The sequence below is a fragment of the Phycodurus eques genome, chromosome 13 (assembly GCF_024500275.1).
Source record: "Phycodurus eques isolate BA_2022a chromosome 13, UOR_Pequ_1.1, whole genome shotgun sequence".
In the NCBI taxonomy this organism is placed as follows: domain Eukaryota; kingdom Metazoa; phylum Chordata; class Actinopteri; order Syngnathiformes; family Syngnathidae; genus Phycodurus; species Phycodurus eques.
Window position 1 is genome coordinate 246,510 of NC_084537.1, and position 13,286 is coordinate 259,795.

The following is a 13,286-nucleotide window of genomic DNA, read 5'->3' on the forward strand; positions in this document are numbered from 1 at the left end:
GAGTGATGGAGTCATCTGTGACTCTCATGCGGGAGCCAGACTGAGTAGGAATGGGACTAGCTCAAGGAATGAAACTGTTATGTGCCTGAAGAGGCTCACCGTGGTTAGCTTGGTGCTAATGCTAACAGGGCTAGTAGGTCTGCTACAACCTACACTATCAGGTGTGTCTGCCACATCTACAGTTACCAAACTATTCTGGTGTAGTTGGGGAACACGTCCCTCTAGCAGGGAAAGCCTATCAAGGAGAAGGGTGCAGGTGGTGCACGAGTCCATAGGAACGTTTATTTGGGCAAAGTCTGTGGCTGAAGCTAGTAGCCTCGGAAACGGAGCAACTCCACACTCAAAAATTAAAAATAGTCTCCAATAGTAAAAACCAAGGTAAAAGTAATACGTAAAAATGTAAGTAGACGCGGGAAAAGAGTCCGCCGCTTTGCGTCAGTTTGGTGGACATCACTAGACGTGAGGTGCCTGGCTGGGCAGTTCAGGAGGTCGGCCAGGATGAAATCTGAATACAAATATGTGTACTGTTACACCTGTAATATATACTGTACTACACTGTTTTATGATGTCCTTGTTCAACTGATTTTCCTTTTTCTGCTCTCTCCTCACAGTATCCTCCCAATGAAGCAGGGCCTTCTGCTCGGTCACTACTTGGGAGCCTTCAACGTGATGGATTCCTTCAGGGGGAAAAACCCGAAAGAAGGACGAAGGACAGAGGAGGGAGAAAAGTGAAGAGAAGGATGCCAGAAATAAAAGGAGACTTGGAATCATGAAGTCCAACATTTTGGATGGATTTTCAGTGGTTCCGGAGTGGTTCAAATTAAGTCCTATTTTCTTTTGTACAGTGCATATTGTATACATCCAACCACTTGTGCCACATCTTCTCCTTTTCCTTTCGGCTTGTCCCTTTCGGGGTCGCCACAGCGCATCATCCTTTTCCATCTCCTGCATCCTCCTCTCGAACCACAACTGCCCTCATGTCTTCCCTCACGACATCCATCAACCTTCTCTTTGGTCTCCCTCGAGCTCTCTTGCCTGGCCGCTCCACCCTCATCATCCTTCTACCAATATACTCAATATTTCTCCTCTGGACGTGTCCAAACCATCCAAGTCTGCTCTATCCAACTTTGTCTCCAAAACATCTAACCTTGGCTGTCCCTCTGATGAGCCTGCTTGGATCCGTTTCTTCACTTCCTTACCACACTCACCATTGCTCTGGACGGTTGACCGCAAGTATTTCAAGTCCTCCACCCTCGCTATCTCGTCTCCCTGTAGCCTCACTCTTCCCCCACCGCCCCTCTCATTCATGCACATATATTCTGTTTTACTTCGGCTAATCTTCATTCCTCTTCTTTCCAGTGCATGCCTCCATCTTTCTAACTGTTCCTCCACCTGCTCCCTGCTTTCACTGCAGATCACAATGTCATCTGCAAACATCATGGTCCACGGGGATTCCAGTCTAACCTCATGTGTCATCACCACTGCAAACAGGAAGGGGCTCAGGGCTGATCCCTGATGCAGTCCCACCTCCACCTTAAATTCCTCTGTCACACCTACAGCACACCTCACCGCTGTTCTGCCGCCCTCGCACATGTCCTGTATTATTCTAACATACTTCTCTGCCACGCCAGACTTCCGCATGCAGTACCACAGTTCCTCTCTGGGTACTCTGTCATAGGGTTTCTCTAGATCTACAAAGACACAACGTAGCTCCTTCTGACCTTCTCTGTACTTTTCCATCAGCATCCTCAAGGCAAATAATGCATCTGTGGTGCTCTTTCTAGGCATGAAACCATACTGTTGCTCGCAAATACTCACTTCTGTCCTGAGTCTAGCCTCCACTCCTCTTTCCCATAACTTCATTGTGTGGCTCATCCACTTTATTCCTCTATCGTTCCCAAAGCTCTGCACATCACCCTTGTTCTTAAAAATGGGCACCAGCACACTTTTCCTCCATTCCTCAGGCATCTTCTCACGCACTAGAATTCTATTGAACAAGCTGGTCAAAAACTCCACAGCCACCTCTCCTAGATGCTTCCATACCTCCACAGGAATGTCGTCAGGACCAACTGCCTTTCCATTTTTCATCCTCTTTAATGCCTTTCTAACTTCCCCCTTACTAATCCTTGCTACTTCCTGCTCCACCACACTTGGCTCTTGTACTCTCCCTTCCCTTTCGTTTTCCTCATTCATCAACTCCTCGAAGTATTCTTTCCATCAAGCTAGCACACTGCTGGCACCAGTCAACATATTTCCATCTCGATCCTTAATCACCCTAACCTGCTGCACATCCTTCCCATCTCTATCCCTCTGTATGGCCAGCCTGTATTGATCCTTTTCTCCTTCTTTAGTGTCCAACCTGGCATACATGTCATCATATGCCTCTTGTTTGGCCTTTGCCACCTCTACCTCTAGCATCTCAATGTATTCCTTACGCCTCTCCTCGGTCCTCTCAGTGTCCCACTTCTTCTGAGCTAACCTTTTTCCTTGAATGATTTCCTGCACTGTGAGGTTCCACCTCCAAGTCTCCTTCTCTCCTCTCTTGCCAGAAGATACACCAAGTACTCTCCTGCCCGCCTCTCTGATCACCTTCGCTGCAGTGGTGTGCATAATCTAGGTTTTAAGATGTGATTTCTATGGTATGTTTGATTATCCATCCAGCCATCCATTTTCCGAACCGCTTCTCCTCACACGGGTCGCGGGCGGGCTGGAGCCTATCCCAGCTATCTTCGGGCGAGACGCAGGGTACACCCTGAACCATTCGCATGAAACCACACACATTGCTACTACCGACAGTATTTCCCATGCATCAGCACAATGCAAATCAGAAATCAATCCATACATATTACTATTAATGACTTTATCCCCGCTGAAGTGAAAATTCAGATTTGAAAAACAACAGTCCCTTAAACTATATATGTGAATAGTCAGTGCTGTCCAACTCATTTCTTTGCATTTTGTACTGTATCAGAAGCACATCACCCAAGGGATAACCATCCGGAACGCCGACTTTACTAATTGTTCATAATTTTCTTCCTCTGCTTGGAAATCTTTTGTATGCCTTGTGTATTTAGACACGCCAAGACAAGTAATAAGCTTCATTGCGTTCCATTGAGGCTAGATAGCAGCGAGCCAGTGACATGGAGGATATCCATTGTAAGGATTTATACTTCCTCCAATTCATATTCTAACTTCTGCTTTGTTTTGACAGTATCATTCACAGCTTTGTGAACATTGCAAATTTCTGAATTCTCCATTCATAAACCGATATCAAGCGTGGAACAAATCTTTTGATGGCTTGTTTAACATCAAGTATAATCATTCCATTATTTGTCATCTAATTAGTAATTACTGAGATGTATGTTGATAAAATAGAAGCAAAATATATAACTGACTGTTAAAGTGACTGTCAAAGTAAACTTTAAACAGAAATGCTGACTTTAACAGCTTTCTCACATTTGTGAAAATTCATTTGAATAAATACTTCAATTTCAAATGTTTTTTTTTTTTTGTAGTTTTTTTGTTAATTTCTTGCTTCGTGTTAGAACTTCAATTGATCAATGAAAATAAGTTTGAAACAGATCTACAGATTAGGACTGTTTTAACATGCCTTGCTAGAGATGGTAATTGTCAGCAAATGTCAAAATGATGGATGGCCCGAAGTGACGTCGCCGGTAATGAAGTGTTATTGTTGCCGGATGTGGAGGATTTATCACCCTCTGCCTCTGGCCTTGTTTTGACAGGTTTATGGCGTTGACCTTTGACCTTTAGGGGGTTTGTTTTGAACACGTGACGTCATTAGGGGTCCCTCGACCAGTCATAAAACAATAAAACCAGTACTTCGAAGGGTCATGAGCAGCCATCTGGCACTTCAAATGGTTATTAAACAATAAAACCGGTACTTTACAGGGGTTATAAAACAATAAAAGTATCATGAGCTAGAAAATGTGTACTTCAAAGGGTTATAAAACAAAGTCTGGCACTTCTAAGGATTTCGTGAGGATCAGAGGTAATGGCAAAGGTCATGCAAGATCACGCATGAACATGCAACATGTCGAGTCAGAAAACACTGGGGTTGACAAAGGGTCAGTAAGAGGAGTCTACCAGCTTTTAGCACAAAGTATATGCTGTAAAATCTCCGTTGAGGTCTTGCAAATAGCGTTTTACATATCACATCGACTACATTGCATCTTATCACCATTAAAAGAGTTCAATAGTATTGATGAAGGTAGAAAACTGATCTTACCATATCAGCATGACGAAGCACAGGTTAGGATGGCTAATATTCCCATCTGCATTAAGATTAAGAAGTCAAGTTTGCAATAAGACTAATATACATAGCGATACCGTTAAAACAGCATTTACCAGCAAAAATGGGCTATCTCAACAAAATATATACTTTTTTTTTCTTAAACAACACTCAAACACATTGGTGTTTTGTTTTTAGTCGCCCGGTTCTTCAAGTTAAAAATACACTTAAATGATGGTGAATGTATACAGCAGAGTAAACTATTACATGAACATATTCTTAAATTAAATTTCACTTGCTTGTTCATCCATAGCATACTGTATGTATCTCGAAATTTCGTTATATTGTTTACAATCTATCAGTTTGTTCGAAACTCTGGGTCATATGGCTAACCAATATGTCGCCAAGCTGTCTCCAGGTGTGACGACTCAGTGTCATTAATTATATTCCTGTGTGAAAACCCATTTTCCCATGCCAACTGGGTGGTCTCTCTATGCCAATAAACAGACAAACAAGACAAGGTCTCGCCACACGGTTGACTCAGGCTAAGGGATCCATTGAGTTCGTTCTGGACTTACGATTTGGACGAGGCTTTACCTCACTGAGGCTGTGATGGACAGCGGGTGCGTGCGTGCGTGGTCGCGACGATATCGCAGTGAAGAATAAAGCCCCACTCCCCATCGCTGACTCCTCCTACGAGCCTCTCTATGATGCTCAAATATTCACCAAGTTGGACCTGCCCAACACGTATCATCTCATACGCATTCTAGAGGGGGACAAAATGGAAAACTGCCTTGAACACCCCCCTCGGACACTTTGAATACCTGGTCATGCCTTTTGGATTAACCAACACCCCGCAGTTTTTCAAACCTTCATCAAAGACGTCCTCCGCGATATGCTCAACCGGTTCATCTTTGTACATTTAGATGACATCCTCATCTTCTCCCGAAGAACTTCGGCAGCATGTCCGCCGGGTCCTTCAGCGCCTACTCGAAAACCACCTTTTTGGGAAACCAGAGAAGTGTGAATTCTTTCTCTCCTCCGTACACGTAAGATACATCATTGCCAAGGGACAGTTACAACCAGACCCGGCTAAGATCCAAACAGTCGCCAACTGGCCCCTTCACTCCACCCGCAAAGAGCTGCAACGTTTCCGATGCTTCGGCAATTTCTACCTTCAATTCATTCATGACTACAGAAAAGTTGCCATTCCTTTCACCAGTCTCACCTCCACCAGTGCCCCATTCCATTGGACCCCAGCCGCATGACAAGCGTTTGAACACCTTAAAGAACTATTCACCAGTGCCCATATCCTGAGACACCCCAACGCTTCCCTCCAGTTCGTTGTGGAAGTTGGCGCCTCAGACACTGGGGCGGGAGCCGTCCTCACCCAGCGGGACCTTGTATCCCAAAAGCTACATCGCTGTGCCTTTTTCTCTCATTGCCTTTCTACATCCGAGCGGAATTACAATGTGGGGAATCGTGAGCTACTAGCCATCCTCTGTGCCCTGGAGGAGTGGCGGCACTGGCTGGAGGGGATTCTCTCACTTTCTTATTTGGACTGACCACAAGAATCTCGCTTATCTCTCTTCCGCCAAATGCCTGAACACCCGACAAGCGCCTTGGGCGTTGTTTCTCAATCTGTTCAATTTCAGCCTCTCCCGTAACGGCAAACCTCCTGCCTTTATTCACCCCCCCTCCAGCCTGGTGGACCGGAGCCCATCCTTCTGTCTTCCTTCTTCCTGCTTCGTTGGGGCTGCCACGTGGGAAATTGAACAAGTTGTTAAGCAAGCTCAGAGAACCCAACCCGATCCAAAGACCGGACCGTCTCTTCATGCCCAATTCCGCCAGCTCAGAAGTACTTCAGTGGGCCCATAACTCCAAACTAACCTGTCATCCCGGAATCACCCGAACCATTCATTTCATTCAACAACACTTCTGGTGGCCCAGTCTGGTTAAAGACACCCGTTAGTTCATCCTAGCCTGCTCTGTGTGTGCCCGGAGTAAAGCTTCGTATCAACCCCCAGCTGGTTTGCTGCATCCCTTCCCCATTTCGAGCTGCCCTTGGTCCCAGATTTCCCCGGACATCGTCACCGGCCTACCCCCCTCTGAAGGTAACACCATCATCCTTACCATCATTGATCGATTCTCCAAGTGTGTCCATTATGTACCCCTTCCCAAGTTGCCCTCTGCTTTTGAAACTGCTAACCTTCTAGTCTTCCACATATTCAGACTTCATGGCATTCCGATTGAGATTGTCTCAGACTGTGGTCCTCAGTTCTGCAAGGCAGTGGGCGCAGCAGTCAGTCTGTCTTCCGGCTACCACGCCCAAGCGAACCAAAACCTGGAGTCTGCTCTTCGCCGGGTTGCTGCACGCAATCCCGCCTCCGAGACCACCTTTCTCCCGTGGGTGGAATATGCCCACAACTCCCTCACCAGTTCCGCCAGATTTATGTCTCCCTTCATGGCCTGTTACAGTTTCCATCCTCCTTTGTTTAAGAAATAACGATGGCGGTTCCCGCAGTGAGGGGGAACCTTCGACGTGTACGTTCCGTGTGGAACGACGTTGGGGCCGCTCTTACTCGTTCAGCCGAGAAGAATAAGCGGGTGGCAGATCTTCATCGCTCTCCCACGCCAGAATACAATCCGGGTATGGTCCGGAAGAACGTTCCTGGATCTCGCGCAAGCTTATTTTGGACGATTACGGACTTTTATGAGCCACACCCTGACAAGCCCTGGGAGTACGCCAGTGGGTGTGTTTTGATTGTGGGTGGGGTTACTGCCATAGTCTTTTTTTGTTTTGTTTTTTTTTTTTACTGCCATGGTCGGTTTCCTGCAGTCCCCTTTTTGGAGCTTGGGTGGCGCTTTGTGCCCCCCCAGCAAACATTACCACCTTGGCCGCACACCTGTCTTCAATCAGCACTCATCACTGCCTGCACATACACCTGCCAGATCCAGGAATCCATCGCCAGAGTATTAACACTCGATTGTGGTACACATACTGCCTCTCACGTTCTTGTAACGACCCGCAACTGTACTCACCCTGTTATTTTCCCTTGCACTTCCAGTGCTCCTTCCGTGCCTCCCGCTTCACTGCTCGCTCCAACCACGGCGTCAAGGACTTCCACATCCTCACGTTGCCGCTTCCTGCACTGTCCTTTTTCCTACGGACAACGACCCCATCTTAGATACCCCAGTTTCCAAATAAACCATTCTCACCTACTGCGTTTGGGGCCAGTCCAATTTGATAAGATTCCGTAACGTGACAGACATCACATTGTAGCAATTAATTGATCTGAAGAAATTTATGATCGAATGTTACTAAAGTCAAAATATGACTATAAAAAGTACAGAAATACTTTCAAGGTAATGAAGTATTTTTTTTAAAACAGTATAATTTAATCTGTAACAGTAATTCAGAGACACTGACTGTATAATGTAAATTGTAAAGGTATTGATTTGCGTTGAAAAGCGTTGGACTCTGAACTATATCTGTTTTGTTTAAATAAGATTCTCCTGGCGGCACGGAGACCAGATATCAACACAGCGGCATGTTGAAGATAACATGCATGTGGCGTCGGTTATTAGCCGTTATCGTGACATTGGAAGACTTTTGCAAGTTACACAAGACTTCCCCTTATTGAGCAGCTACTGTAACTCCAGAAAAGTAGTTTGTGTGTGTGTGTGTGTGATTTACATTTCTCGTGAACGACAGTTCGGCTATTACAATGTTAATGTTATGTTACTGTTAAAAGACTGCAGGTACAGATAAATACACAGTGTTTGATGATTGCACAGATTATTTGATTTACGTATTTAACTGATCCAAAAGGAAAAAAAAGTTTTCAACCAGCAGCTTCTTTTTCTACTGACCTAACTTAGCCAAATACATTTTGGCATGTTGATCTTTGCTGGATGTTTGGCAGAAACGCACTGGTCGTAAATGGTCCCATGCTAACGTGAACAAACAATGGTTTCAACACTTTATTATCCTGCAGTGTTGTCAAATAGATGCTCATAAATGCAATTACGGGACAGATGGCTAGTTTACATGACGACTAGTTCCAGCAATATTTCACTTCTGTATTAACAGTCAACTGAACATGATATTGAACTCTGTTCAAACTGCATTTGCAATAACCAGTGTGAAGGGGAAGATATTCGGACCTCCTAAGATCAGTGAAAGAAACATCCTCGAGAACACAGCGAGCCGCATATGCCAGCTCTGTGCAATACAACAGGCAAAGAGATTACTGTTCTCAGCTGGATTCTGAAACGTTCCTACTCAAGATTGCAGCTCCACAGGCTTCCTCTGACTCAAATGTTACACAACATCATTCGAATTGACAGTAGCTGCTTTTTGATGTCTGCACAGCATGCTCACATTTGAAAGAAAAAGTTTGTGTAACATCGCTGTGACTTCTTAATAAATAGACTTAAATGTTCTAATTGGTATCTAATTGGAACAAAACTTATGTAATGTTTCGAAAGAATATGATTCTACCGTTTGTAACTACAGCTGTTATTGACTCCACCGAGGTAGTGGGGGGCTGAAATTCTAGTAAGAGAAACTATTCTGCATTTGCACAAAGCTACAATGGAATGCAAACAGGGATTACATTTTGCAAAAAGACTCATGAATGACATCAGGCAAATGAAGTTCTAAACCCGTAAAGCTGTAGGCAATAGGCCTCTTCAAAGTCTGCCACTCTTTCTCCATAATGTTTTCCCCCTATTTCCCTGGGTGGGCCGCTAGTGCCATCATATGTATATTTCCGGCACGACACGCTGGAAATTGCTGGTTTGTGATTTTGCCTTCATACACCACCACAATGGATTTCATGATTTAATCAACGCATAGGCTTTCATTTAGGAAGTGTCACAAAAATGTAAAAAGACAAAAGAAAATCTGATGTCAATAGAGGCTAGTATAGTTCAACAGGCAGCAAACCACGTCCACAGGAGTGCAAGGATTTCACAGTTGCTCGTCGTCTATTCCACTGCGACTTATTCAGCCAGTATCTGCAACATTTGCACAACCAACATTGTCCCAGATGATCGCGCTGCTCGTCACTTTAAACCGCATACACTCCTTGAAGTCTCGCCGCCCTTTGCACAATGGTCATTGCACCGGACTATTGCAATATTAGTCATTCGAACTTCTCTAAGTGCTAGATTGGGCCCGACTTAAACCAGAAACAAAGGCGAGAGGCGGCCCTCCGATCGATCCCCTCCAATAAAAGTGCTCAAGTCTTGACCACATAGTATAGTTTCCATCCATCCATCCATTTGCTGAGCCCCTTCTCCTCACGCGGGTCGCGGGTGTGCTGGGCCTATCCGAGCTATCATCGGGCAGGAGGCGGGGTACACCCTGAACTGGTCGCCAGCCCATCGCAGGGCACATAGAAACAACCATTCGCACTCTCATTCACACCTACGGGCAATTTAGAGTCGTCAATGAACTTACCCTGCATGTTTTTGGGATGTGGGAGGAAACCGGAGTGCCCGGAGAAAACCCACGGCAGGCACGGGGAGAACATGCAAACTCCACACAGGCGAGGCCAGATTTGAACCCGGGTCCTCGGAACCGTGAGGCAAATGTGCTAACCGGTCGTCCTCGGCCCTCGAACAATTACTCGTCATTTTCCTACATTTCAGGTGATTCTACAAGACCACCTTACATTGGGTGCAAGGCCAGGTTATTACACTATCCTCAGCTAACAGTAGATCGTTCAAGCAGTTCCAAACTACTTTACATTATGTCTGAGACCAGATATCAACACGGGGGGGGCTAGGGTTAGAGTTAAATCTTCTCAGACAATTACAGGCACAATCATTCTACATTTCAGGTGGTTTCTCAACCACCTTACATTAGGCACAAGGCCAGTTCGCTACACTATCCCATGCTCCTCAGCGATCAACTTTTACACAATCACTCATACTTTTCATTCAACGCAATCTCTCATCTTCAAAGGCTGTCTGTCTCTTACGAAAATGCAGACCCCCATCACCCCTGGAGAGCACGCTGGCCCCAACCACCAACAGGGGCGGTACCCCCGTCTGCCCGTGACCCGACAACCAAAAGCAGGGGAGCGCGTCCAACCAAGAGACATGCCAAGACCCACCTGTTACTAGGGTTACCGGGTCCCCAACCGGCACCCGTTGTCCCTGAACCGTGATCATGTGTGGCGCGGCGTTGCGCATTAAAATTGGGGAGACTGGTGGGGATGAGGCGAGGCAGACACTGGCCAGTTATGACCTGCATCCCGTCATCTCCACCCAGACCAACCAGTTTCCCAAAGGATATGTGAAAGTGGTGCATTGGCTTTTTTTCGGGCACTCCGGTTTCCTCCCACATCCCAAAAACATGCATGAATTGGAGACTCTAAATTGCCCGTAGGTGTGACTGGGAGTGCGGATGTTTGTTTGTTTTTATGTGCCCTGCGATTGGCTGGCAACCAGTTCAGGGTGTACCCCGCCTCCTGCCCGATGACAGCTGGGATGGGCTCCAGCGCGCCCGCGACCCGCGTGAGGGGAAGCGGCTCAGACGATGGATGGATGTAATTTTGTCCTTATGGGGTGTTATGTGTAGAAATTAGGCTTCACCATTCAAAAATGTGGTGTAAAAAAACTTTGTGAATACTTTCACTGTCCAGACTAGGGAGAGAGCGAGCGAGAGAGAAAGAGAGAGAGAGACTCTGCTCCCTCATTCACCCCTCCCAATGTCTGCTGGCCGTTGAAGCCCCATGGCGCCACACCGGTACACCTCCAGCAGCTCGGCCGCTGTTCAAGCCACGCCAGTCACTGGAGGTGCACACCCGGGGCCCTTCTATGGTGAGTAACAACTGTTTTAACAACATAACATTTGACGTGTGATAATATCAACAGTCCAATTCTTCAAAATGTTGAATGCGTGTTCAAGCGCTTTTACAAACGTCAATGAACTAATGAATGTGTATGGAGAACTGATATTATTTACCTCTACTCATATGTGATGCTTTTTTAAAATTGTTTTTCTGTCATGTTTAAAGCTCCTATAAGTGAACATTGTTGAGAAATTTGGGTCTTAAAGTTGTAAAAGTCCTAATTGATGCAATGCTGTTTAGCTGAGAATTTTCTATCAAGTGTATTTAGGCTGATGTAGACAGTGGGAATTTTGTATTTTCTCGGGTAGCCTGCGCCCTCCTTTGCCCAAAGTCAGCTTGATAAGCTCCATCTCTTCCTCTCTACCCTAATGAAGACAAGCCGTATAGAAAATGGGTAAATAAGTAATGTTCCCTGATTTGGTGTGAAAGCAGGTCAGTGTGATTGTTTCCTACTCTCAATGAGAACTTCTGAATGAGCCAATATTGTCCGATTTTAAGAAAATACACACATGCGCAGACTTTAGCAAATTGAGTGACTTCCGAGTAGCTCAAACGTGTTTTTTCTTTTTAACTTACTGTGGTATTATGAGTCAAATTAGATTAACTATAGAGGAGTAATCTCTTTTTTTCCTGTCTTACAGTCAGACAGATTTGTTCATTTGAACTTTCATTTTTAGGTACAAAATATGGCTCCACTATGAAGGAAAACTATCACATCCTGGGCTTTGACTTTTGTAATTCGTAATATTTTATTCCATGCCTGTTATCCTGCACTGCTCTACAAATACACCAACAAGTACTGTACTGCATGTAGAGAACATCAAATGAATCGACTATTTATCTGGTTTGACATCCCTCATTCTGAAGTCTCTTGGAGTCATCTGTCTGTCTGAGAGAATGCAATGATCATTTTTGTGTCGGAAAGACCTTTTGGAAAATGCCAAATGACCTTTACGACAACCATAATTACAGTGTTGATGCTGAAACCAGTTGGTCCTATTTTCGTCATCAATGGGATAAAGATTAACTCAAGAGAGTATTACTCTTCCCTAATGCTAGCAGATTAACTGAGGTCAGTCTATTTCAACAAGGTGCTGACGCCTCCTCTTACTTTGAATTAGTTGCTGGCCATCTGTTGGCGGTTGTAGCCTGATACTTTATCGAATACCCTGTACATTTATCGTACATGTGGTCAATCATATATACTGTAATATGCAAGGTTTTGGTTAGGGTTGGCTTTAAATGACTTGCTGGTGTCTAAAGCATGCTTGTTAGTGAGGTTGGGTTGAGACAGTTGCCATTTGTACATTTTCCTTCCGTTGAAATTCTTTTTTCTTTTTGTACTGAATATTTTTGAAAGATATTTTGAAAATCTAATTTTAGATCTGGAAGACACGTTTTGTTCATTGTGGCTGGCTCAACTGTTATCTATGAAAAGTTTACTATTCAGAGGTTGCAAGCTGGCAACAACATTAAGAAAGATTGCACAGTCCGATTAGTACTTGGTAGTTGTATATTGTTTAGCCAAAAATAGCCTCTGTCACCCTCGCCAGCGAGGCCTCTCTCCTGTTTACTTTTCTGAAGAGTGGATAAACTAATTCATCCATCCATCCATCCATCCATTTTCAACACCGCTTATCCTGGTTAGGGTCACGGGGCGCTGGAACCTATCCCAGCTGACTTCGAGCGAAAGGCGGACTACACCCTCAACTGGTCGCCAGTCAGTCGCAGGGCACATAGAGACACAGACAACCATTCGCACTCACATTCACACCGTCACTGAGTGGGAAGTGAACCCACGCTGCCCGCACCAAAGTCAGGCGAGTGCAGCACTACACCAGCAGTGACCGATAAACTAATTCTATTTTTCTTATTTTTTGAATAAAAATTGATTACAGGAGAATCTAATGTTTGGAACCATTTAAATGTGGTTTTAAATGGAATCATTGAGAAAAAAATAATTTATTTGAGGTAAGGTTTTCATTTTTATTGTGGCTATTCTTCCCAGTAGGGACATAAGCAAGTTATTCGATCGTATTAAGTCAGATGAGATTTTTTTCAGTAGTGGTGTGTGATTTAGATTGGTTAGCTCTATGGGTTTTGGTGAAGTATTAATACCTAAATACTAAATGTTTCCTAAAAGAATGGGGTAATCTGGGATTTGATCTGCA

The 13,286-nt window shown here is 44.8% G+C and overlaps 2 protein-coding genes across 3 annotated transcripts in view; both read left to right on the forward strand.

Moving 5' to 3' along the window:
- Positions 1 to 740, forward strand: part of LOC133411655 (epidermal retinol dehydrogenase 2-like) — a 29,552-nt gene extending 28,812 nt beyond the window's left edge. Inside the window, exon 7 of the mRNA XM_061694255.1 lies at positions 612 to 740. Coding sequence (XP_061550239.1) covers positions 612 to 732 — 121 coding nt within the window. The 3' untranslated portion in view covers positions 733 to 740. The remainder of the gene's footprint in view (positions 1 to 611) is intronic.
- A 1,807-nt stretch (positions 741 to 2,547) lies between these two features.
- Positions 2,548 to 13,286, forward strand: part of slc44a5a (solute carrier family 44 member 5a) — a 33,257-nt gene continuing 22,518 nt past the window's right edge. Inside the window, exons 1-2 of one of the 2 annotated variants that reach the window (XM_061694253.1) lie at positions 2,548 to 2,639; positions 10,906 to 11,083. In XM_061694253.1, coding sequence (XP_061550237.1) covers positions 10,996 to 11,083 — 88 coding nt within the window. In that variant the 5' untranslated portion in view covers positions 2,548 to 2,639; positions 10,906 to 10,995. Of the gene's footprint in view, positions 2,640 to 10,905; positions 11,084 to 13,286 lie in introns of those variants that run through there. The other variant, XM_061694254.1, reaches the window with a different exon arrangement.